At 38.4% G+C, this 27,853-nt stretch overlaps 1 protein-coding gene across 1 annotated transcript in view; it reads left to right on the top strand.

Annotated features, from left to right (window-relative positions):
* Positions 1–27,653, top strand: part of LOC124803421 — a 93,373-nt gene extending 65,720 nt beyond the window's left edge. Inside the window, exons 6-8 of the mRNA XM_047264604.1 lie at positions 569–640; positions 20,813–20,888; positions 27,544–27,653. Of these exons, the coding sequence (XP_047120560.1) occupies positions 569–640; positions 20,813–20,888; positions 27,544–27,653 (258 nt within the window). The remainder of the gene's footprint in view (positions 1–568; positions 641–20,812; positions 20,889–27,543) is intronic.
* The last annotated feature ends 200 nt before the right edge of the window (positions 27,654–27,853 follow it).

Genomic DNA, 27,853 nt, shown 5'->3' with positions numbered 1-27,853 from the left:
CAGCTGCTAATAATTTCTGTAAAGAAGAGCTTGACACAAGAGATAATGTGAAATCAAAAATTGCAAGTGATATCCAGAGTGAAAGTGGGAAAAAAATAAGGTGGAAGCTTCCAATTACCAGTAGTCACGGATTTACTTATCATGTCAATTGCAGTAAGAACGAAAGAGAAAAGCTGAAGATGAGAAATGATTACAATAAAAGTGAATACTTCAAAAGTAGGCCTAAGTACTGCTGCAAATTTAGAAAGTAATTTTATGAAACACCAATATGTTAACCTAAATTGGACTTCTAATTTCAAAATTTTCTGGGGAGGATCCACCCCATATTTGCCATACAACTACTGACAGCCTCTTCTCAAGGTTGGCAGCTACATATTTACACTGTTTCATGTATTATTTAGTTACTCACAAATACATTTTTATAGCCTTATTTTATTCTTCTGATAGAATCGTTGTTTTGTTGTTTGGTAGTACTTGCAGGGAGGCACTCCACATTTTAATGAATTTGGTGGCTGTAAATCTAAAAGTTAAATATTATCTTTAATCTAATGACAGTATTATTTTACAGGCTCTGAATGAAGAAGTTGGCATACGTCAGTTACGTTGTGAAGTTAACCGGACAGACATATCATGCATAATGGTAAGAGATGTTCATATCATTTGCGACTAATTGAAATTATAGTCACAAATTTGTTCCTCTTTATAACATAAAACCTCAAAAACCTCATTATCAGATCACAAAAACTACTAATACCTTTCATTGATTTAGTAACTTTTATTTAACTTCCAGAAGTACAAAACTCTTTACAAATTTTATTGCATATGCATGTTTGTTAAAAAATTGTTTTAATATGGAGTAATTCTTCAGAATCAGAAATTTATTGTTCCATTGTGTACGTAGGGCTACATAAATTGTTAGCTTAATGTACAGGAGCCTTATCAATATAAAAAATGCGACTGAGATACATAAAATGTGTCAAAAAGTTACAAAAATCATTACAAATTTATTTCACTATTCTAAATCTTCATCATCATTTAAAAATCCTGTGAGCCAATAATGATATTTTAGCATTTGGGTGGTGTGTAGTTTTATCTTTGTAAACATAGTTCCACACTGTGAAAGTTTTCACTTTTACTTTATTATAAGTTTTCATAGCCATGTACTGAGCAATCTAGGAGTAGAGTTTTACTCTATGAGATGGTAACATGAAATTCTATTTTTTTCATATGTCATAGATATGTTCAAAATGGTTTTCTATAAATCATTCTGGATTAGTATAGATAAAGATAAATGTAAATACATGGAATAGGTAAAATTTTTAAATGTCATAAATCTCTGGTTTTAATATTACACATATTTCTAATAATAGTTTTTGAAGTAATAATATCCTGTTTACACTACTTGCATTCCCTAAAAAGTTTATCCCATATCTTACAACAGAGATCAAAATAGCTGTGGTAACCAACTTTACAAGAGTCCATGTCACATGAACAGAATTATTTGTCATTAAGAATGCTGGACAGTTTAGTTTGTTTGTCAAGTAACTTATATGATAAGACCAGGATAATTTTTTTCAAAAATATCCCCAGGAATTTGAGAGAATCTGCTTCCCTAAATTACTGATTTTTACTTGTTATTTTAAAGTTGCATGATTTTGATTGTTTAGTTTTAAACTCTGTTAGTTGTTTTTTTTTTTTTTTTTCATGTTCAATTTTAATCCACATACATCAAACCAATGCTCTAAACTGTTTGGGGAATTAGTTCTGAGGTCTCATTTTCAATGAGTACAGATGATCATCTGTTAATAAAACTGAGTGGGACGCTATATATTTAGAGATAAATAACTTAGGTTAAAAAACAGTATTGGACCTAAAATGAAACCTTGTGGGACCCCTAGTGAAATAATTTTCCATTCTGAGAAACAATTTTCTGTATCTGATGTTACAGCTTTATTTGCTTTCTATCCGTTAAATATTATCTGAACAATTTCAGAGCAGTTCTGTTTGTTCCATAACTTTCTAATTGATGTATCAGTAGAGAGTGGTTTGCACTGCCAAAAATCTTTGAAGATAACACAAAATTCCTGTGACAATTTGGGATTTGTCCAGAGATAAACAAATTTTCTCATCAAATTTGTTGATGGCACATGTAGTACTCCTTCTTTTCTGGAAGAGTTGTAATATCTATGAAGTGTGCTGCAATTCTGCACTCCTGGAGAAGAAATATGGGTAGGTGTATGGTTGTAAGAAAAGTAGTAAAGTGATCTAAGATGCAGGTGATTATATTTGTTTATGATTTCAGTCACTAATGTAGGTGCTGTGTATGATTTAGCCCACAATGGAAGTTTGTGGGACAAAAAATAGTACTTTTCTGCACTGCAACTGCCATTTGAAAGAGAAGAATGTTTCCTGTGTCCAAGTGGGCAGGCCATGATTTTGAGAGGTATGCTAGCAAAGAGCTGAGAGTTAACAGGCTGTTGCTTGGAAAAGCTCATTTTGTCATAATTGTATGCCTTCCTTTCTTAAGACCTGCTGCTGTGGATTGAACCATACACGGTGTCCACCCCCCACCCCCACTCCCAACTGTCTGATAGTTATATGACTCTGTCAGATAATGCAAAATCACAAAATAACACACCTGCATAACAGCGCACTGACATGCAATAGGACATATCGTACTATCTGTCTCACAATGTCTTTTACAACAACCAAACTGCTTAGCTAACTTTTGAAACAAATCTGTGATGAGAAACTCTTTTGGACCAAAATACAAACATTCAGCAGTGAGTCTCAAAAATAGTAAATGAAATTAGTCATGAAAGAGTAAAAGATTCATGAGAAAAAATAGCTACAAATTCTGTGGATGCTGAATAAAGACATGTAACATGATGCTGATAATCTGAAAAAGTGTGACTGGTCATTTTTTACACCAAAGAATCTAGGATGCAGCACTGAAAAATCCAATGTCTAGATGTAATACATTTAACATTGGTACAGGAGTCTCTCACACACTTCTATAATGAACATTGCCACAAAACAATTATCCATGGAATAGTTTTTAGAAGTGGTGATAGATGTGGAAAACATCATGAACCAAGTAAATGGTGAACTAAAGAAAACTGGTGTCCTTATGACAATGTTCAATTCGCCTGTTTTCATTAAGGCAGGGTACATCCATCTTTAAATGAGACCAAAATCAAAGAATGGAAAATCCAGGATGGAATGTTACAATATTATGAGAAGGAATTTTGCTACTCACCATATACAGAGATGCTGAGTCGCAGATAGGCACAACAAGAAAATTGTCACAGTGGCTACAGTTGCCTGAGATTGTAGTCATGTGAGTGTGTCTGTTGTCTATTTTTGATGAAGGCCTTACTGACCGAAAGCTTTGTTTTGACAGCCCTTTTGTTGTTCCTGTCTGCGAGTGAGCATCTCTGCTATATGGTGAGTCGCAACTTTCCTTTTCATAAATTTAAGTGAAATCATATTTACAAATCCCCACGTGTTTTAAGTGCTAATGATATGGTCATACTACACTTACATGTAAAGGACAACCATTGTGTATCAGATATGGTAAGGAAAACCATCAAGCAAGAATTTAATGCTGTTTCTTAGAATTTTCAGTTTTTTCCCAGTGTGGGAATACAGGCCCCAGTCCCAGTGTGTAAGTACAGAGGAAGTTCAATTTTCAGTCAATCAGCCTTGCACTCAACTAAATATCTGGTTTATCTTTCTTGACCATGTTCAGATTTATTAGCCGGAGTGTACGGCACAACTAAATTTCAGAAGTTTTCTGAAAAGCTGCAGCTCATCTGAATGCCAAAAGACTTACTCAAAAATTGACAATGATAAAGCACCACAAATAATCCCTGGTTGAACAGTCAGATTTGTGTAAGTCATAAACATTCAATTATCTTCAAATATTCATAGTAATTTTCAATCAGTGTGTGTAGAATAACTTTCTGTTTGATATTGTAAATAACCAATAAATATATGCTTGTTGAATGACAAGTGGAACAACTAATTTTCATATATACATGACATCTGTTCTTTCTGACATATCCAAAAGAACAGACATCAGTTTGATCCAGGAGCCACTATGATTTGAGACAAAAAGGCATTACAGACATTGGCCACTCACAGCCAATGTCTGCAGTTCCTTTATGTCTCACTTCTTGTGGACTTCATTACTTGAAAATGCATAACAGTTTTTGACAGTAAGATGTCAACAAGAAAACTGATCGATAATCTCATTACATGTTAATTACGCAATTACAATATCTTTGGGAAGTAATTCAATTGATGACAGAAACTGGCAACAGTTGCTAGTAGAACGTTCTTCTCTGTGATGGCCATCAGTTAGCATGTGGTAGTGTTTGGCTTAATATCCCTGGCAGCACCAGCAAAGGTGTTGCTGTCAGCACATCAGGGCACCCTTACTTATTATATGAAACAAACAGAAACAAACATTTTTGTACAGAATGATGAAAACAACATATTTACATAAGAAAATAAATTCAGAATCCAATAACTAAATAGTTATTGCACTATTATCTTATCTTCTCATCTGAACACACTGGGCCAGTAAGAATCATGGTGTAACGGCCTCTAATTTCCATTACACCACATCTCCCTTTCAGTACCTTAGTGTTTGCAGATGATAAGACCATTACCACCTACCAGTATTCCTCATTACATTAAAGTTTGTTACTATCAACAAGACAAGTAATCTGCTCTTTAAGTAAGCTTTTGTACGATAATCTTAAAAATAATTGTGTACAGATTGTTGTGCACACAATAGGAAACATAAATACCTTATTTCAATCAAACCAAACACTGAAGTATTTTACCTTAAAAAATAAATCATAATTTCCCTAACAAACACCACGCTTGTACACCATAGCCATTTGTGGAAAAAAAACTGACATAAAATGATGCTGGCATGACGTTGGCTGACAAGCAGTGGTCACAAACATTATGTGGCTAAGTTTCTTGACACCAGGATGCTCTACATAGTGGATTTAAACCAGTAAACATGTAAAAGTTGGGCCAATTTGTGCTGTATCTCTTGCCACTGTCAAACTTTACTCTGCATGGTGGCTTATAGGAGTAACTAGGTTTGTATGAATAAATGAATCACATCCATTTCCAAACTGTCCCCACAGTGCATGTGCAGTTTTGTGATTGTGGTAATCATCATCACACATCTGTCGAACCATATGTGGGGTGTTTCATCTTTTGGCTGCTTGTAGTGGCAGTTGACACCTTCATTCAGTTTGCATTGCTCAGATGTTTTTGGTTTAAACACAGCGTGAATTATGTATATTCTCATGCTGAGCAAAATGTGTTTCAAGGGTTTATTCTCTTCATTAAGTGCAATATTGATGTACGTATTTTTTGTGATGTTACACAAAAAAACAATGTGAGTGATAGTTTGCGTGTGTGTGGTTATCTACATAAATGAAGGAGCACAGTACCAGGTAACCTCAAAAAGATGACTACAGTTCAAGAGATGCAGAACAGCACATATGCAAACACCACACAAAATACTTACATAAATATTTGCACTTGATCTCGAGAAAAAATTTTCGAAACACACTGTGCTAAGCATGAAAAAATATGTAACTGTTGCAGTGTTTCATTATTTAAATAATGAATGACAGCTGCAGGCGTTACAAAAACATTGATAATGATGTATGAAATCAATTTAAATGTTTCTGCTTCCCAGTTATCAGTTCCCATTATATCCACGGTTTTTATTAGATAATAAACCATTATTAGATAACAAACAAGTCCCTGACATGAATATTTTGATGGCTATTATGTGCACATACATAAAATGCAAGGGGTTATACTATACATTACTTTTACAGCTTAAAACCATTTTTGTAAGTTCCTTGAAAAGCGTAAAAGTGGGGTTTCACTGCATTTGTACTTATTAAATGTTTCATCCATCTATACTGATATTACTATGTTATTATTATTCTCATTTTGACTGACTCTGCTTAAGCCTAAAGCTTATTCCTACTTCCTTATGTTGTATAAACCTATTGTGAGACCAGAATGGTATTAATTTTACACAGGAGATAAGTTTACATTCCATAAGATAGAATTTTATTGAGGAGATGAATGTATCTGAAAATGGGAGACAGAGATCATTTGAGACCTATCATACAGGAGTCTTGTCAGTTTTTGTCTTATAATGTACATAGTTATTTAATTCCGTACAACTATTTTTACAAGCACACTTTTTTGTTGAGCATAGTAATATTATTAAATTTTTTTTCTTATGATTTATGAGTACTTAGTGCCTGAATTTCCCAGACATAGTTGCAGTTTTCCACCAGGAGTGAAGCTTTCACCATGTTCAGTACATGTTTACCCTTGAGTTTATTGTAGGTTTTTATTCCCATGCAGTGGGTTGTCTGTTGGTGGAGTATTAAACAGTTCTTTGGAAACATGAAATTATCTTTGCATCTGTGTTGCACATGGTTTGAAATGGTTTTCATGAGTTAGATCTGGATTAGTGTGTAAAAAGATGGCAATCTCAAATATGTACAGTGTAGAAACAGGTACTATTTTTAGGTTCTTGGATGGGCAGTACACATTTTTCTAATGATTCTTTTTTTAAGTAGCATGGTTCTTGGCATGGCTTGAACTCTCCCCAAAAACTGAACCATATGTAATTATGGATTCAAAGTATCTGTAGTACACCAACTTCCTGCTGTTTGTCTATTACCCCAGAGAGTATGTCCATTGCAAAAGCAAGGCTGTTTAATTTAGTAACATAATAATCAATGTGTGCCTGCCAGCTTAGATTTTCATCCACATTTAATCCTCAGAATTTGATGGACTGAACACTTACATCACTTGATTTCATGTATGATTTTTGGTTGTTTTGTTTTAACCTGTGTAAACAGAGAATCATAAGCCAAAGACTTCCAGCGTATGAATTCAACCTCAAATCTGCCAGTAGCCTTGTCAGAGAGGACAAAGGAGCAACAGAGATTCAGGGTACTCTCTTGCCCTTGGAATGGGAAACTGTCACTATAAGCTGGAAGAATCAGCAATGATCAATGACATGAGGATGCAGAAGGCAATGGAAATCACTCTATTGAAGACACATAACCTGTATCCATAGGACATGTGGTCTGCAATTGAAAAAGTGTCATGATGATATCTCCATTGGCAAAAGACTTGACATTAATCTGCGACAATGATCTCTGGAAGGGGACTGCCCAGCGGGAGGTTGTCATGAGAAAAAGAATGAATAACAAATGAAAGGATAATATTCTGCGAGTTGGGGCTTTGGATGTCAGAAGCTTGAATGTGATAGGGATGCTAAAAAATCTGGAAAGGGAAACATTAAGACTCAATCTAGATACAGTGGGTGTCAGTGAAACTAAATGAAAACAAGACAAGGATTTCTGGTCAGATGAGTATAGAGTAATACTAACAGCAGCAGGAAGTAGTATAAAAGAAGTAGGATTTGTTATGAAAGGGAATGTAGGACAGAGATTGAGTTGCTTTGAACAGTTCCATGACAGTGTTGTTCTCAGAATTGACACCAACCACCACCAACGACAACACTACTGGCATATATGCCAGTATCACAAGCTGAAGATGAAGAGATAGGGGATGTATATTAGGATTTTGAATGGGTAATAGAGGATGTAAAGGGAGATGAAAATCTAATATTCATGGGGAACTGGAATGCAGTTGTAGGGAAAGGAGTAGAAGAATGGGCTGTGGGAGAATATGGGTTTGATAGTAGGAATGAGAGAGAAGAAAGGCTAATTGAGTTCTGCAATACATTTTAGATGGTAATAGCTAATATTCTGTTCAAGAATCATAAGAGGAGGAAGTATACTTGAAAAAGATCAGGAGATATAGATAGATTTCAGTTAGATTACATCATGGTCAGGCAGAGATTCTGAAACCAGACACTGAATAATAATGCATACCCAGGGGCAGATATAGACTTAAGTCACAATTTGATAATTATGAAGATTATGCTGAAGTTTAAGTCACTAATCAGGAAGAACCAATACACAAAGGGGGGTCTGGAAGGATTAAGGACTGAAGAGATATGCTTGAAGTTCTCTGAGGCTATAGATATTGTGATAATGAATTGCTCTATAGGCAGTTCAGGTGAGAGGAAAGGACATCTCTGAAAATGGCAATCACCTAAGTTGGAGAGAAAAATGTAGGTACAAGAAAAGAAACTGCAAAAAAACCCTAAATGACAGAAGAAATACCTCAGGTGATTGATAAAAGGAAGAGGCACAAAATGTTCTGGAAATTTGGCTATACAGAAATAGAAGTCACTTAGGAATGAAGTAAATAAGAAGTGGAGAGAAGCTAAGGTGAAATGCCTTCATGAAACAGTAAAGAAATTGAAAAAGAAATTATTGTTGAAACAACTGAGTCGGCATATAGAAGAATCAAAACAACTTTTGGTGAAATTAAAACCAAGGACAGTAACATTAAGAGTGCAACAGGAATTCCACTGTGAAATGCTGAGGAGATAGTGGTTAGGTGGAAAGAGTACATTAAAGGCCCCTATGAGGGGAAGGGTTTGTCTGATCATGTGATAGAAGAAGAAACAGGAGTCAACAGGGAGGAGATAGGGGATCAAGTATTAGAGTCAGAATTTAGAAGAGCTTTGGAAGACTTAAAATCAAATAAGGCAGAAGAGAGGTAATATTCCATTGGAATTTGTAAAATCATTGGGGGAAGTGGCAACAAAACAATTATTCACATTGCAGTATGGAATATATGTGACTGGCAATATACTATCAGACTTTTGGAAAAACATTATTCACACAATTCCAAAAATAGCAAGAGCCAACAAGTGTGAAAATTATCACACAATCAGTTTTACAGCTCATGCACCCAAGTTGCTGTCAAGAATAATAAACAGAAGATTGAAAAAGAAAACTGAGGATGTGTTAGATGACAATCAGTTTGGCTTTAGGAAAGATAGAAACATCAGGGAGGCAGTTCTAACATTGTGGTTGAGGCAGCAAGACTGAAGAAAAATCAAGACATGTTCATAGTATCTGTCAAGTGCTCAACAATCTAAAATGTTGCAAAATGTTTGAAATCATGAGAAAAATAGGGGTAAGCTGTAGGGAAAGACGGGTAATTTACAATATGTATGAGAACCATGATGGAAGAATAGGAGTGAAAGACTAAGAATGAAGTCCACAGATTAAAACGTGTATAATACAGGGATGTAGTCTTTCCCCCTTGCTGTTCAGTAAATGTGTCAAAGAAGCAATGATGGGAATCCTGCACATCAACATCCCTGATGCCCATGGTCTTACCGCTATTAAACACTACCTTCCCCAACATTTTTCAGACTCCAAACCCGCAACCACATTCCTCATACACCTTACTAACTTTATCCTAACTCACAACTATTTATCCTTTGACAGGAAGGTATACAAACAAACCCACAGCACAGCCATGGGCACCTGCATAGCACCCTCCTGTGCTAATGTGTTTATGGGCCATGTAGAGGAGACCTTTGTAGCCTCCCAAAACATCAAACCCTTTGTTTGGTTGATGACCATTGATGATATCTTCATGATTAACTCCGGGCAATGATACCCTACCTTCATTCCTTCACAACCTCAACACCTTCTCTCACATCTGCTTCATCTGGTCGTCCTCAACCCAGCATGCCACCTTCCTAGACATTGATCTCCTCCTGTCTGATGGCTCCATCCACACTTCTGTCCACATTAAACTCATCATCCATGCACAGACTTGCATTTTGACTGCTTTCATCCCTTTCACACCAAAAAATGTCTTCCTTATGATCTGGCACCTGGGGACTGTGTATCTGCAGTGAGAATGGCTCCCTTGCCCAGTATGCTGAGAGCCCATCGAGGCCTTCACAGACAGGCACTATCCCAAGACCTAGTCCACAAACAGATCTCCTGTATCATTTCCCATCAGACCCCCCAATCCTCCTGCCATACTCAAGTACCAGCCACAAAGCCCCCCCCCCCCCCCCTTTATCACCCAGTACCCAGACTGCAACCAACAACTGAACCTCATCTGTCACTAGGGCTTTGATTACCTATTATCAGACCCTGAAATGAGGGACGTCCCACCCAACATCCTTTCCATCCCTCCTAAAGTGATGTTCCATTGCCCATGCAACCTCTACAACATCCTGGTTCATCCCTGTCCACTTCCAGTCCCAGCACCTTGCCACAAATATCACATCCTTGTGGAAGACATAGATGCAAGACCTGCCAAAGTCATCCACCCAGCACTTATTCCAGGAACTGTACAGGCTTATCCTACATTATCAGAGGCTGGGCTGCCTGTGAAAACAGCTATATCATATACCAGCTGTGCTGCAATCATTGCACAGTTTCTTATATTGGTACTGCTGCCAGCTAGCTGTCCACTAGGATGAATGGCCACCACCAAACTGTGGCCATGAGAAAAGTAGACCACTCTGTGGCACAACATGCAGCTGAATATAACATGCTTGATTTCAGTGGCTGTTCCACTACCTGGGCTGCTTGGATCCTCTCCTCCACCACCAGCTTTTCTGAACTGCACAGATGGGAGTAATCCTTGCAACACATTCTCTGCTCCCAGAATTATCGTGGCCTCTACCTACGGTAATACACTATCCCCACACTCTCCGTCCAACAGTTTCCACCTCCTCTGTCGTATTAGCTCCTCCCCACTCTCATATCCCACCCTCTTTGTGTGCTGCCCTCTACTGCTGTGCCCACCAATCTTCCCCCAATCCTCTCTTTTCTCACTCCATTTTCCCCACCTCCTTGTCCCACAACCTCCCGACTCTGTGCCAGTTGGCAGTCTAGTCCCTGCACAACTAGCCAGACAGTGCTCCTATCTCTCCTCACCCATACTCTGCTATCCCTTCTCATTCCCCACCCCCTCTAGATTGCTGCTTCCATTCAACATGGCAGTTGCACTCTTGTCCAAGCTGCCTGAGTCAGTGGACATTTGTGTGTGAAGTGTGCTTGCCTGTGTGAATGAATGTTGTGTTTTTGTCCTTCTTTTTCTGACAAATCTATGGCTGAAAGATGTCTTATAATTTAACCAGTCAGAAACTTAACATGTCATCTTTATGAAAAATGCCATCTGTCTTTTCCTAAATTGTTGATATTCTTACCTGGAGTTTCCATTGTTTGATGGAAGTAAAAGAAAGGTTCGAGAGTGGGATTAAAGTTCAAGGTGAAAGAATATCAATGACAAGATTCACTGGTGACATTGTTATCCTCAGTGAAGAAGAATTATAGGATCTTCAAATGGCATGAGTTGTCTAATGTGTATAGAATATGGAACAAGAGTAAACTGAAGGAAGATTGAGGAATTGAGAAGTAGCAGAAATGAGAACAGCAGGAGATTTAACATCATATTCGGTGATCGTAAAGTATACAAAGTTAAATAATTCTGTTACCTAGGCAGCAAAATAACTTACGATAGATGTAGCAAAGAGGACATAAAAAGCAGTCTACCACTGAAAAAAAGGGCATTCCTGGTTAAGAAAAGTCTACTAGTATCAAGTCTTAATTTGAGGAAGAAATTTCTCAGAATATAAGTTTGAATCACAGAAATGTATGGCAGTGAGACATAGGCTGCAGGAAACCAGAACTTAAAAGAATAGGTGCATCTGAGATGTAGTGCAACAGAAGAATGCTGAAAATTAGGTGGTCTGTTCAGATAAGGAATGAGGTTCTCTGCAGAATCGGTGAGTAAAGAAACATATGGGAAACACTGACAAGAAGAACGGGCAACATTATAGGACATCTGTTAAGACATTAGGAAATAACTTCCATGGTACTGAAGGCAACTGTAGAGGGTAAAAACTCTAGAGGCAGACACAAGATTGGGATAGAATCAGAAAATAACTGAGGACATAACTTGCAAGTACTACTCAGAAACAAAAAAGTTGGCACAGAAGAGGAATTCATGGCAAGCCACACCAAACCATTCAGAAGACTGATTACATTTTTCTTTTTTAAAAAACGTTTTATTGAAACAAAGCATCTACATTTGTTAGTGCATTTAGAATGTCATCTTTAATTTCTCTTGCATTTTCTTTTTCAGTAAGTACTGAAGTATCCTTGGCAAACATGATTGGTTAGGTACCAATATTGAGAAGCAAAACATTGATATATAAGACAAGATTGGCCCTAAGACTGAGCTTTGAGGGGCTTCTTGTGAAACTGTATTCCACTGAGAAGCACAATTTGTTGTATTACATGTTATGATTGCTCTTCACCTTCTGTTTGTCAGATAAGACCAGAGCCATACTTGTCTATTTTGGCTGCAACATACTTGGCTGCAAATACTTGGCTGCAAAATATACCTGCCACTTTATTGCTTTTGTACAGTGATGAATTGATTTTTTCAATTATCAATTATTCCAGTTACCACAGTCCAATGTCAGTGTTGATGGGCCCAGGGGAGGTATAAAGCTTTGTGTCATGCAGCCATCAAGAGTACACAAGTGGGCCTTCAGCTCCAAAAGCCTATATCGATGATGTTTCATTGAATGGTTCACACACTGATACTTGTTGATGGCCCACATTGAGATCTGCAGCAATTTGTGGAAGAGTTGCACTTTTGTCACATTGAATGATTCTCTTCACTTGTCATTGGTCCTTTTCTTGCCAGATATTTTCCCAGCCACAGTGATGGTCAGAGATTTGATGTTTTACTGGGTTCCTGATAGCCATGGTACACTCATGAAATGGTTGTATGGGAAAAACCCCACTTCATCGCTATCTTGGGAGATGCAGTGTCCCATCACTTGTGTGATGACTATAACATCGCATTCAAACTCACTTAAATCTTGATAACCTGCTGTTGTAGCAACAGTGACCAATCTAACAACTGCACCTGACACTTGATGTCTTATATAGGCACAGTTCCGTATTTTGGCTGTTTACATATCTCTGTATTTGAATATGCATGCGTATACCAGTTTCTTTGATGCTTCAGTGTATGATGTTGTTATAGTTTCAATTAGCTGGAACTTTTAATTGCTCAAGCTTCCATTGAAACCACTTGCACCATTGTAATCAGGAAGATACATAGAAACAACTGAGCTATTACATAAATGACAGTTTTACATATTCCTGGGCATATTACTGACTACATGTGCAACTAACTGTATTAGGTGAAAAGAGTAAAAAATTTTAGCTAGTCTTGAGAGCAGAAAATATGACATATGTATCATATTCCAACTTGCCACATTTCGAGATGCCACTGAGAAGACCTTTGTTGTCATCTGATATTGGAGAGGGCACAACCATCCTGTAGTAACAAGTTTGCTGTGGTATGCCAAGCACTGTCAGTTGTTGACTCACACTCGTCTGATGGTATGTCCCCTGAGCACTTCTCACACATCTGGTGTCATGGCACCCCTCCACTTGGCTCTGCAAAACCGATCATGGTGCTGGTCCGTGACCACATGATGCAGTGCCAAGTCCTGCTGCCAGAGCTCAAACATCATGGCTGCAGGTGTGCTGTAGACAGTTGCCTCTATCAATCATATCCATCTGCATGAAATATTCTAAATGCTACCAACACTATCACATAACTTTAGCAGCTGTATGTGTGGCACTGAACTGCCCTACTTGCAATGTCTCAAAAAACCTGTGTTCACTGGCACTTCTGCACTGCCCAATCAGTGTGTCCTATTTTTCCTAACCTACAGTGGCTCAATACGGCTCAGTCCAAACACTTCCTACAACTCGTCCAGTCACAAAAGCATTTTGATTTTGAACTGTCTTTCCCTGGGCATTGCTGCTACTGCCTAAACTAACATATTCTGTATGACATAGTTCATATGCATGAAATTTCAACAGCAGATTAGATTGGATTGCGATGTTTTCCCCTCTGTGCCAGCCATTTACAGCAGTTGTGCTCTGTCATTTTTCTTTCTTGAGTTGCTGCTTATCCCAGGTGGCACCAAATTCATATTCTTGAAGAAAATAACCTTGTTTCACAAAGCACCTAGCATCCAGTGCACATCGGTCTATTGATTGTTCATATGATTTTGAAATGTGTCCCTGCTGGTTTTTGAACATTTTTGAACACATTCTAAGTTGATTTCTGAATGATTCATAAGTTGGTTTTTGAGTGCATGAATAGTGTGCATGATGTCTCTGCCAGGGGAATCCCCATCGCATCCAGAAATAAAAAACTTTCCTGCAAACAAAAGGGGATGGGGCTAAACAGGCTGAGCCAAATAAACCCAAATGGGTGGATGCCAATCGCTGTTTCTTTATGTGGTTGATTGGGTGTACCAGTGATAAGCATTGTTATAATTATTTGCAAAATCCATAGATTCAGACTACCAGATGATGGCTTCCATTGCAAAATATATACATTTGAATTCCACAGAGTGAAATACAGTGACATGTGATAGAAGAATTCTGTGTGGGCATGGCACTTCACTTTGGCACATTTATGACCAAATACCATATATTATACTTCCTCGAACATATGTGTTTTTTGTATCAAACCCTTCAGAAAGATGTACATTACAAAATGAACATATTTCAAAAAATCGATTTTCTTTAAATTTTTATGTCCTATCTCAAACATTATCAATCTTTTGCCCCAGTTCTGATATATTGTAGATCCAGGGCTGAGCCCTAGTATTATCTGCATTTATCATAAATTAACTCAGTTTTTGAGTTTGCTAACAACTATAATTAACATCAAAACATTTTAGGAAACTAGTAATTTTTACATTTTTTTGTGTTGCTTTAATAGAAACCTTGTTTTGTGTATCTGTTTCAATTCTTATAAGGAATTAGCAACTTATGAGCGCTACAGGTTAAAAGATAATCAGCAAGCTTAATTTAAAGTCCTTTGCTCAATGCCTTGTAATACATTGCACCAGCCAAAATGCAATCCCACTGTGAATGCTGTTCTCAAACATGGGATGAGTTGGATGTTGTTTGTAAGCAGCAGGAAATTGCCCTAACTACTGTCAAATGATTGACAGCTGCTGTGAATCAGTGTGCTGAAAGAGCTTCCAAGAGTCATATACCTGTGATACCTGTACCAGAGGTACCCCAAGTATTATCCTGTCTCCCCTGCAGAAGGTACAGAATCTGTCATTACCCGTCCACCTGACTGTGAGTGGCATGTCAATGTTAGATCTAGGCATCCTGTACAGGGTGGACAGGTACCAGGAAGGACTCAGGGTGTTGTACAAATCCCCATAACAAATGAGTTGGAGGTGCTGTCTTTCATTGGAACTGACCCAGTGGGACTCACTTCACCTGATGTGGGAAACTTGTTTTGTCCAGTGTCAGTAGGAGGCAAACACAAAAGGGTAGGCGTCTGTTAACCATCAGCAGTTCAAATGTATGGTGAATAATGGTACCCTTGGAGACATGGAAGCAAGGGACTGGAAAGAACACCAGGTGCACTCAGTGTTTGTGCCTGGGAGCCTCATTCAACATGTTGAAGAGGTTGTTCCAGCAGCCATTGATGGAACAGGGTGTAACCAATTGCAGATTGTGGTGCATTTTGGAACAGATGATGCCTGTTGCCTGAACTCCAAAGCCATTCTTGGGTCATTCCAGCAACTTGCGGAGAAGATTGAGAAGAATAGCCTTGCATGTGGGGTTTCAATGAAGCTCAAAATTTGTGGCATTGTCCCCTGAACTGATTGTTGCACTTTGGTTCTAAGTCAATTGGTATGAGTGAACCAGAAACTTCCAAATTCTGTGACAAGCTAGGCTATGACTTCCTGGACTTGTGCCATAGGGTTGCGAACTGTAGGGTGTCCCTAAATAGGTCAGGTGTGCACTTTATATCAGGGGCTGCCACTCAAGTAGCTGACTGTGTGTGGGGTACAGACAACGGTTTTTTTTTAGATTAGGTACTCTCTATCCAATCCATATAATGATAGCTGTAAGAAACCCAGAAGCATCAGTGTAATATCGAAAGAAATGCCTCACACAGGTATGAATATTAAAATCCTAATGGTAAACTGCCAAAGGATTTGCAACAAAGTGCCAGAGTTTGAAGCACTCATGAAAAGCAGTGAAGCTTACATAATACTAAGTACAGAAGGCTGGTTGGAACTTGAAATTGATAGCAGTGAGATTTTTGGGGAAAATATAAGTGTATGTCGAAAGGACAGGCAAATTGGAAATGGAGGTGGCGTATTTGTCACAGTAGACAAAAAAACTCAAATCCACCAAGACAGAAATTGAAGATGCATGTGAGATTGTTTGGGCAAGATTCAGTATCAGGGGTGGGCATAAAATGAAAATGGAACCTTCCGTTGCCCACCAGATTCATCTCCTGACATAACTGTAAACTTCAGAGAAAATCTCTTTCACTTGCATGTAAGTTCCCCAACCATACTGTAATGATTGGTAGAGACATTAATTAACCAACAACTGATTGGGAAAATTACAGTTTTGTTAGTGGTGCGCATGATAAGACATCCTGTGAAATTTTACTAAAGGCCTTCTCTGGAAACTGCCTAGAACAGATAGATAGGAACCCTGCTCATGATGGGAATATATTGGATCTAATGGCAACAGACAGACCTGACCTCTTTGAGGGTGTCCACATCAAAACTGGTATCAATGCCAAGATGCAGTTGTGGCAACAATTATTACCATGGTACAAAGGACAACAAAAACAAACAGAAAGATATATATGTTCAGTAAACTAGATAAAAATCAGTAATGTCATATCTCAATGAGGATCTTGAAACCTTCAGCAGAGATTGGAAGCTTGTAGAAAAACTCTGGCTCAAGTTTAAAAGAATAGTTGACCTCATACTGGATAGATATGCACCCACTAGAACAGTTCATAATTGGAGGGAACCTCCATGGTATACAATCACTGTAAAGAAACTTCTAAACAAACAGAGATTACTGCATAATAGGTGTAAAACAAAGCAAAGGGCTATAAAAAGAGAGATTCTGTATGAAACACATTAGGCTGTCAAGAGAGCAATGCAAGATGCCTTCAGTGACTACCATAGCAGAATATTGTCAAATGACACTTCACAAAATCCAAAGAAATTCTGGTTGTGTATAAAGGCTGTTAGTGGCTCCAAAGTTAGAGTCCAGTCCATAGCGAATGAGACAGGAACTAAAATTGAGGGTAGCAAAGCAAAGCTGAAATGCTTAATTCTGATTTCAAATGCTCCTTTACAAGGGGAAACCCAAGAGAATTGCCTCAATTTAATTCTCGTACCACTAAAAAGATGAATGAAATAAGTATTAGTGTCAGTGGTGTTGAGAAACAGTTGAAATTGTTAAAATTGAACAAAGCTACAAGCTCTGATGAAATCCATCAGATTCTATACTGAATCTGCTGCTGAGTTAGCCCCTCTTCCCACTATAATCTATCATAGGTCCCTTGAACAAAAATCCATGCCCAGTTCTTCAAAAAATGCACAGGTCACACCCGTCTACAGAAAGGGTAATAGAAGTGATCCACAAAACTACCATCGAGTATCCTTGACACTGATTTGTTGTAGAATCATTGAACATATCCTAAACTGAAACATAATGAGGTTTCTAGAACAGAATGACCCCCTCAATGCCAACCAGCGAGGTTTTTGAAAACATTGATCACTTGAAACCCAACTCGTACTTTTCTCATAAGACATACTGAAAGCTTAGCATCAAGGCAACCAGCTAGATGCAGTATTTCTTGATTTCCAAAAATCATTTGACTCAGTGCCACAACTACACTTAATGCAAAACATGACAATATGGAGTATCAAGTGAAATTTGTCACTGGATTGAGGACTTTTGGTAGGAAGGACAGAGCATGTTATCTTAGATGGAGAGTCATCATCAGATGTGGCAGTAACTTTGGTTGTGCCCCAGGGAAGTGTGCTGGGACCCTTGCTGTTCATGTTGTATATTAATGACCTTGCAGACAATATTAATAGTAAAACCAGGTTTTTGCTGATGATGCAGTTGCCTATAATGAAGTACTTGGTGCAGAGATTGGCAACTTGCTCTAAATTTTCAGAAATGTAAAATTTTGCACTTCACAAAATGCAAACTTCCCATGAGTATGATATCAATGAGTCACCATTGAAATTGGCCAACTCGTGCAAATACTTGGATGTAACACACTGTAGGGATATGAAATGGAATGATCACATAGGTTCAGCCGTGGATAAAGCAGATGGTGGACTTTGGCTTATTGGTAGAATGCTGGGTAAGTGCAGTCAGTCTACAGAGGAGATTGCTTACAAATTATACATACGATCCATTCATGCTCAAGAATGTGGGGCCCATACCAGTGGGATATTGAACATATGCAGAGAAGGGCAGCACAAATGGTCACAGGTTTGTTCAATCCATTGGAGAGTGTCACAGGGATACTGAAGGAACTGAAACAGCAGACTCTTGAAGACAGACATAAACTATCCTGAGAAAGTCTCTTAACAAAGTTTCAAAAACATGCTTTAAATTATTTCTCTAGGGATATACTGCAACCCCCTATGTATCACTCACACAGGGATCATGACGATAAGATTAGAATAATTACTGCATGCACAGAGGCATTCAAACAGTCATTCTTCCCATGCTCCATATATGAATGGAACAGGAAGAAACTCTAATGACTGGTACAATGGGGCATACCCTCTGCCATGCACTTCACAGTGCTTTGCAAAGTATAGATGTAGATGTAGATAACAGTCTGTGAGGATACGAAATGGCAGGATCATATAGACTCAACTGTAGGTAAAACAGGTGCCATACTTTCATTCATTGGTAGAATACTGGGAAAATGGAGTAACTAGACAAGGGAGATTACCCACTAAACACATCTGACACCCACTCTACTATTACCATTCTGTACCAGATAGGACTCAGAGGACATTTTTTAAAGTATGTAAAGGGCAGCATGAATGGTGACAGAGAGATGCACAGGAGAGCATCACAGAAATTCTGGAAACCTAAAGTTGCAGGTACTTTAAGATGGATATCACTACCCCACAAAACCCTATTTACAGGGTCTCAATAACTGGTACCAAATTAGAAAGCTATGAATATACTATACGTATTATGTACAACTCATGCAGAGATTGTGAAGGCAAGATTAGGCTGTGTACAGCACACAGAGGCATGTAATCACTTACTCTTCCTGTGCTCTATACATAAATAGGATGGCAAAAAAACCCAATAGATGGTACAATGGAAAGTATTCTCTGCTATGCACATCACAGTGGTTTGTGGAATATGGATGCAGAATGGATAAACTGTCCAAGCCAATTGTATGACAGCATGGTATTGCTGTGTAGCCAACTAGATGAAATTCTCACTCAAAACTATCCTGCAACTATAGCTTAATACATTGTGAGACAGAACTGCTGGCCAGTGCTTTTCCTTCAGAAGGCAAACTGTGTAGTACTGTCAACAACATACTGCCAATAGACAACAAATAGAAGTAAAATGGACATGCTACCTTGCTTTCAAAACTCATAGTTCCTTCATTGAGGAGGAGAGAGGGATATGTTGGGGACAGTATAAAAGAAAGGGCAAGTTACTCAGACACTAGGATGAGAGACTCACCTTTGGTAAGGATAAGGTCCAATGTATGCATAAGCAACATTGGGGCACTTGTTTCAGGATCAAAATAATCCTTTAATTTCCACAAATGTCTGATGCGCTTTCCACCGAATGGACAACAAAAATACAGACAATAGTCAATCATGTCCCAAAACTTGTCCCATTGTCATGTTGTCTTCTCATCCTGGGGTCCATGTGCTCTGCAGATTAAAAATAACCTTCCCAAAATATCCCTCTATCCTCCCCAATGAAGGAACTATGAACTCCAAATGCTAGGTAATATGTCTCTTTTACCATTAGATATTTCTGTTGGTAGTACTATAAAATTTTACCACCTCAAGGTGAGTACTAGCCAGCAGTTCTTCTCATACTCTACATCTACATCAACATCTATTCTCTGCAAACCATCTTCAGCTATGTGGCAGAGGGTACTTTGTGTACTAGTTTTTTCTAACATAACAAAATCAAAGTTTAGTTTATGTGCCTTCTCTTTGTCAGGCCTAGAAACTTTAACCTTGCACTCATATTTACCTGTAGTTTTATGATTTCTGCCAGTTCAGGACTATGAAGCTGAGAGCTACAGGAATACTATCTTTATATTATGTGCACCACTTAATTTCTTTTTCCATATTTTGGAATTGTTGTAAGCAATTTCATTCAGCCAGAACTTCTGAATTAAGTGACAAAGCCATGGAAATTTGAATTTATGTTAAGGAGATGCCTGAGGCATAGTTGTTTGCTGGGTATGGGTGTAGATGTAGATACTATCACCAATTTCAAAATCGGTTGTCAAGTTTTTGTGCTCTGTATGCATTAATCTGAAGAAAAGTCATAAGGACTCCTTCAGGTATTGGTGATTTACTGTCCACTGACCATATTCAATCAGTTTATTCTTCCTTAATCAGGCACAGAGACAGAATCTCAGAGATGTATTGTTAGGTAACTGCTACTTTTTATATGGCCTCATCTGTACCAGTTCCCACAGTTAATGTTAATATTTACCTTGCTAGTCATAAACAACTTTTTTTTTATTTTATGTAACAATAATGGAAATTCTAAAAAATTGATCATAAACAAAAATCATGAAAGTCAGCTGTCTCATCTGTGTAGGTACTGTCTCAGGTGAGTGCATTTAGGTTTCTCGATGTGTGTGTTTACTGTTACATCAGTTTCTCATCTGCAATAAACCATTTAATGAAAACTACTTCATGTTTCTATATTTATTTTAGGTCATGAGACAGAAGAGTAACAATCCCATTAATGATGGGTACTGTAACCAACAAAATGTTACCTACGCAGCAATAGGTAAGTTAACCATATTTCCTGTATCCATTTTTTGTGAAATAAATTAATACCAGTATATGAATTTTTATCAAATTTTTGATGATATGAGGTTCTACCACAAAAACTGCAAACAAGAATAAGAATTCCACTAATTAGAGGTAGAGAGAGGCTGTACCATACACTGGGCTGGAGTCCCAATTGCAGAGGTACATGCGAACTAATCAGTTGTTCTGAATTGATTGCTACTTATCATATAGTGGAGATGCTGAGTCACAGACAGGCACAAAAAAGACTACTAAACAGTCTGGCCTCAACAGTCAGAGATAGTGGTCATTGTGTGTGAGCTGAGGCCGTGTGAATGTGTGCGTGCGTTAAAGGTGGCCACATGGATGTGTATGTTGTCTGATTCAGAAGAAGGACTTCTGGCCAAGAGCTTACTAGTTAGATAGTCTTTTTATTGTGCCTGTCTCCAACTCCACATCTCCCTATATGATGAGTAGCAATCTATCACTTTCATAACACTGTCACAATTCCATCCTGGATTTTCCGTTGTTTGATTGTAAATCAGGAGCACAATATGATAACTGTTACCAGGTAATATCAGTTGACTTGATCTCATCTGAGTGTCTTCTCAGTTACTCAATGCATTCTCCGTTGCCCCTCCCATGTGGTTTGCTGCCGCCACTGTGCCAGTCCCAAGCATGCTACACAAAAGACGCAATGAACATTTTAATAACCTTGTCAAAAATGCCATTCCAGATATTCTCAGTAATGTTTTATCCTATTCTAAAATACCTTTCCAGCCCCCACTATTACATTTCCCTCCAATATGGTTACAGAAACTGTAACTATCATTTCAATTCAATACATGGTTCAAATATAATCTGTGTCTCTAATCATTTTATGAATCTGGTTCCATTTCTACCCTGAGGAGATACAGGTCAGCAAGTTGCCTTTACAGCTTACTGTTTAATAAGTGCAGTTGGTAAACACACATCTACATTAACATGTGCTATGTATGTCTTTAATGTAAATACCATTTTGAAATTCCAGCACTGTAGTGTTGTGGTCGGCATTTGATGTATGCACACTGTGTACCACACTCTGTTGGCAAGCCACAGATAACATTAGAGAGTGAAATGGCAGGTTCACATTATTGTTTGTGAGTGTTTGAAATGCCTCCTCAGGCTGATAATCCTGCCATTTGTGAAATATGTGCTGTTATTCATTTTCTTTGTGCTAAAGGTGTGAAAGTTGTTGAAATTCATCATCAGATCAGTGAAATGCATGGAGAAAACATTGTGAGTGTTGGGATGGTACAGAAATGGGCGAGAGCTTTTAAAGATGGCCATATGAATGTGCATGATGAGGAATAAAGCAGGTGACCCTCAGTCATTACTGACAATTTTTTGCAGAAAGTTTATGAAAAAGTGGGAAAGAACACATGCTTTGTGATTTTGAAATTATGTAATGAGTTTCCTCTAGTGTCAAGAAGTTTACTTAATGCAGTTGTTACAGAAATTTTAAATTATTGAAAGTTATGCTTATGCAGGGTACCAAAATGCTGACTGAGATGCACAAAAGCAAATGTTTAGCCATTACAAATTATTTAGAAATAAAGAAGATGACTCACCAAAAGGCAGAAGCACTGCATCATCAATAGGTACACAAACAAAAGACACAGAGCTTTGCTAGCTTTTGGAATAAACTTCCTTTTTCAAGCTTGTAGGAAAAACACACACACACACACACACACCTGCCTCCCTACATTGCGCTCAGTCACTCTTTGATGTTCCTAGATTGGTACTGTGAGGTAGATGACAAGTTTTGAAGCCAAATTGTCAGAGGTGATTAAATGCGGTTGGCTTACAATACGCTTTAATCAAAGCAGCAATCCACAGAATGGTGGCATTCAATATTATTCAAGAAAGTTATATTCAGGCAAAAAATTCCATCCCAGAATATCATGTGTACAGTTTTTGGGACAGAAGGGTGGTGTTGCTTGTGGATTTTTGTCCCTTGGTGACAACATAAATTTTATGACTTATTGTGAGTCCTTAAAAACATTGTATCATTCAACCCGAAACAAAAGGCATGAGATTGAGCAAGGGGATCATTTTGCTTCATGACAATGCCTGTCCACATATGGCCAATTAAACTCAAGAGCTGACTGGAACATATGGCTGTGAACAACTTTATCACTCTCCACACAGCTCCAATGTAGCACCCAGTGACTACCATGTGTTCCTGCATTTGAAGAACCATCTGAGTGGTCAGCACCACGATGATGATGATGATGATGATGATGTCAAAATCGGGCAACATATTTCTGTATGAGGAAGGTATTCAGTAGATGGCTGTAAGTTACAATGGGAGCTACGAAGAAAAATAGATGAAAGTTCAGGATCTCATGCGGAAACAAAATTGCTAAGAAAGGTCTACTTTTTTATTGTTATTTCAATACAGTATTTACTTTAAAAAACACACACATTGTATTTATGTTGCAACTATGAGAACAAGTCAGGTTCCGGTAAGAGCAGTTTTTACCCACCAACTTAGCTTAACCATCTGAAAGAATCTTGAAATATCAACAGATACTTAACCTCTGCTACTGCTGGACCTGATTGTCACATTGTATGCTATTGATTGTATTGTAAGATACTACTTCAGACCCATGCCATACAATGTTTGTTGGACAACATGTGAGGCATGTACCTGTACAGCTACATACACTATGTGATCAAAAGTATCCGGATACCTTGCTGAAAATGACTTACAAGTTCGTGGTGCCCTCCATCGGTAATGCTGGATTTCAATATGGTTTTGGCCCACCCTTAGCCTTGATGATAGCTTCCACTAGCAGACATACATTCAATCAGGTGCTGGAAGGTTTCTTGGGTCTTGGGGAATAGTAGCCCATTCTTCACAAATGCTGCACTGAGGAGAGGTATCAATGTCAGTCAGCGAGGCCTGGCGTGAAGTCAGCATTCTAACAAATTCTGTAGGATTCAGATGAGGACTCTATGCAGACCAGTCCATTACAGGGATGTTACTGTCATGTAACCACCCTGCCACAGGCCATGCATTACGAACAGGTGTTGAAAGATGCAATTGCCATCCCTGAATTGCTCTTCAACAGTTGGAAGCAAGAAGGTGCTTAAAACACCAATGTAGGCCGGTGCTGTGATATTGCCATGCAAAACAACAAGGGGTGCAATCCCCTCCTGAAAAATATGACCGCACTATAACACCACTGACTCCGAATTTTACTGTTGGCACTACACACGCTGGCAGATGATGTTCACCAGGCATTCGCCATACCCACACCCCGCCATCGGATCACCACATTGTATACTGTGATTTGGCAATCCACACAACGTTTTTCCACTGTTCAATTGTCCAATGTTTATGCTTTTTACACCAAGCGAGGTGGCATTTGGCATTAATCAATGTGATGTGCGGCTTATGAGCAGCTGCTTGACCATGAAATCAAAGTTTTCTCACCTCTCACCTAACTCTCATAGTACTTGCAGTGGTCCTGAAGCAGTTGGAATTCCTGTGTGACGGTGCAGATAGATGTCTGCCTATTGCACATTACGACCTTCTTAAACTGTCAGCAGTCTCTGTCAGTCAACAGATGAGGTCGACCTGTACTCTTTTGTGTGTTTCCACTTCACTATCACATCAGAAACCTAGGGATGTTTAGGAGTGTGGAAATCTTGCATACAGACATATGACGCAAGTGACATCCAATCACCTGACCACGTTCGAAGTCCGTGAGTTCTGTAGAGTGTCCCATTCTGCTCTCTGATGATGTCTAATGACTACTGAGGCCGCTGATGTGGAGTACCTGGCAGTAGGTGGCAGCACAATGCACCTAATATGAAAAATGTATGTTTTTGGGGGTGTTTGGATACTATTAATCACATAGTGTAGGTAGACCACAAGCCACCTTACAGTGTGTGGTGGAGGATTCCCTGTACCACTACTTATCATTTCCTCTCCTGTTTCACTCGCAAATAGAGTGGGGGGAAAATGACTGTCTATTTGTCTCCATATAAGTCCTAATTTCTCATATCTTATCTTCATGGTACTTACGGGCAATGTATGTTGGCAGCAGTGGAATTGTTCGGTAGTCAGCTTCGAATGCCAGTTCCCTAAATTTTTTCTAAAGTGTTTCTTGAAAAGAATGTTGCTTTCCCTCCAGAAATTCCCATTTACAGGTGACCCACTCTTTCCTAAAATTCTCCCAAGAAACTGAAGTCAACCATTCACCTTCCCTACCACAGCTGTTACAAGCTCATTCCATCTCGTATCGCTTTGCAATATTACACCCAGATATTTAAATGACTTGACTGTGTCAAGCAGGACACTAGTAACACTGGATCTGAACATTACAGGTTTCATCTTCCTACTCATCTGAATTAACTTACATTTTTCCACATTTAGGATTAGCTGCCATTCATCACACCAACTGGAAATTTTGTCTACGTCATTTAGTATCTTCCTACAGTCACTCAACTTTGACACGTTACCGTAATCTAAAGCATGATCAGCAAAGGACCACAGATTGCTGCCCACCATGTCTGCCAAATCATTTACGTATATAGATAACAACGGTGGTCCTATCACACTTCCCTGGGGCACTCCTGATGGTACCCTTGTCTCTGATGAGCATTCATCATCGAGGACAACATATTGGGTTCTATTATTGAAGATGTCTTTGAACCACTCACATATCTGTGAAGTTATTCCATATGCTTGTACTTTTGTTAAAAGCCTGCAATGGTGCACTGTGTCAAATGCTTTCTGGAAACTATAAATATGGAATCTGCATGTTGCCCTTCATCCATAGTTCGCAGTATATCATGTGAGAATGTTAACTTCCGTTATTAAACCTACACTTGATCATTCAGCCTCTGTCAAAACAGTGTGTCTAACACTTTTTATTGCACCACACATCAATGTTTCCTTCCTCTCATCACTGATGGGGCATAGGGAAGATCACTGCTTGTTGTAATGTTATTGCCTACTATCATTCTTTATGAAGTTAAATGTTATGTGGGAGTTAACTGTAATTGCAACTTACTTGAGATAATTCACAAGTATTTTTGCAATATAATTTAAAGTTTTCTGAAAGCAGAAAATGTACATTTTTTATGCAACTTATGTCTAGGCCCTCATGTTGACTTGTACATGATCAACCTATTATCTGTAGAAAGTCCATGAGTTCATTTTTTAATTTTGCAGGACTTATTTGGAACATGTTTTATCAAGTTAAACTGCTGGAATAACTTTGTTGTGCTTATTCACTCTATTGTCTGTTCATGTCACCTCCCACCTTACATTTGTACAGGATGTTCACATGCTAGAGAACTTCACCGCCTTGGCCAATCAACAACAGCTTACTGTCTCCCTTGATAAGATCGTACTCAGAACTAACTTCCAATAATATTGCCTGCCAGAAAGATTTTGACACCAATTCAAAGATAATCCAGTCCAAAGGAAATACACCACAAAGATTTATTTGAGTCAATGCAAAATAATATTTGTTCCTTTTAAGACCTTTTTACACTTGTTAAATTAACTTGAACTTATAAAACTAAATTTTTAAACTCAAAAATAATTAGTCAGTATCTCAATTGGAAAAGACAAATAATAAAATAAAAAATACTGGTAGTTGATTTTAGTGGATGTGCCAAGATCACAGACATAATTAATTATTTATGCAGTCCCTACTTCAAAAGTAAGTCTGTAATTATTTGTCAGGATTTGTGTATGAAAGTGAGAATTCCACATCATAAACTGAATACACCAATACCCATAGACGCAATCTTGCATACCTTAGGCACATTACATTGTGCACCTCAGTTCACACTCAAGAATTTAATAGTTTCTGCTATGAACATCATTCCTTAAAGTTTCTGAGTACATCATTGTTATCAGATCTGCAGCTTCTTCTTCTTCTTTTTCTTCTTCTTCTTCTTCTTTTTCTTCTTCTTCTTCTTCCTCCTCCTTTGTCTCCTTGCTAATTTCTCAACATTTTTGTTACATTCTCTCATGTGCCCAGTGGTCACTTCATTTTCCCCTATGTATCCATTTTGCTGCTAAATGGAAATTTAATACAATTGATTAACATACTTTCCAACAGTCCAACTTCCACCAAGACAGTATTTCATATGGTGCCATCTCTGTGCTATTCATTGCCTTTTCACAATCTGATGTTTTATAAATCTGCATTTTTGTGCTGCTCCTACAAAGGCTCATCATATACAATAAAAGAAGGAAAAAGGAATTTGTCTCAATTTTAGATGTTGCAGTAACATTCTGTCAATTGCTCTAGCGCCGGCTGCGGTGGTCTCGCGGTTCTAGGCGCGCAGTCCGGAACCGTGCGACTGCTACGGTCGCAGGTTCGAATCCTGCCTCGGGCATGGATGTGTGTGATGTCCTTAGGTTAGTTAGGTTTAAGTAGTTCTAAGCTCTAGGGGACTGATAACCACAGCAGTTGAGTCCCATAGTGCTCAGAGCCATTTTGAACCAATTGCTCTAGCATCAGTTAATATGCAAACACATCGATTATTTGTGCTATTCACATGTTGCTAGTTAGCGTAACATTCATAATGCTTCATAATTCCATCTCTTAACATTCTTTTTATATCTTGTTCTGTGATCATAGGTGCCCACAAGGGAAAGGGGGAAGGGTGGGGGAGGCGGCAGGCAAGAGGACACACTTGCCCCTCTTGCAATCTGGGTACAACTCCTCCCATGAAACAGCAGCAGAAGTGAAGCTGTGAGGGCTGGGCACGCATACTGCTTGAGTAGCTCAGCAGCTAGAACACTTGCTCCTGAAAGACAAAGATTCCAAGTTCAAGTCTCTATCCAAAACACAATTTAAATCTGCTAGGATGTTTCATATCAGTGCACACTCCACTTCAGAATAAAAATTCATTGTGTAATGTCTTCAACCTTTCCTCTGTCACTTCTTC

Source organism: Schistocerca piceifrons, chromosome 6 (assembly GCF_021461385.2).
Source record: "Schistocerca piceifrons isolate TAMUIC-IGC-003096 chromosome 6, iqSchPice1.1, whole genome shotgun sequence".
In the NCBI taxonomy this organism is placed as follows: Eukaryota; Metazoa; Arthropoda; class Insecta; order Orthoptera; family Acrididae; genus Schistocerca; species Schistocerca piceifrons.
This window is presented reverse-complemented; position numbering and strand designations above follow the sequence as displayed.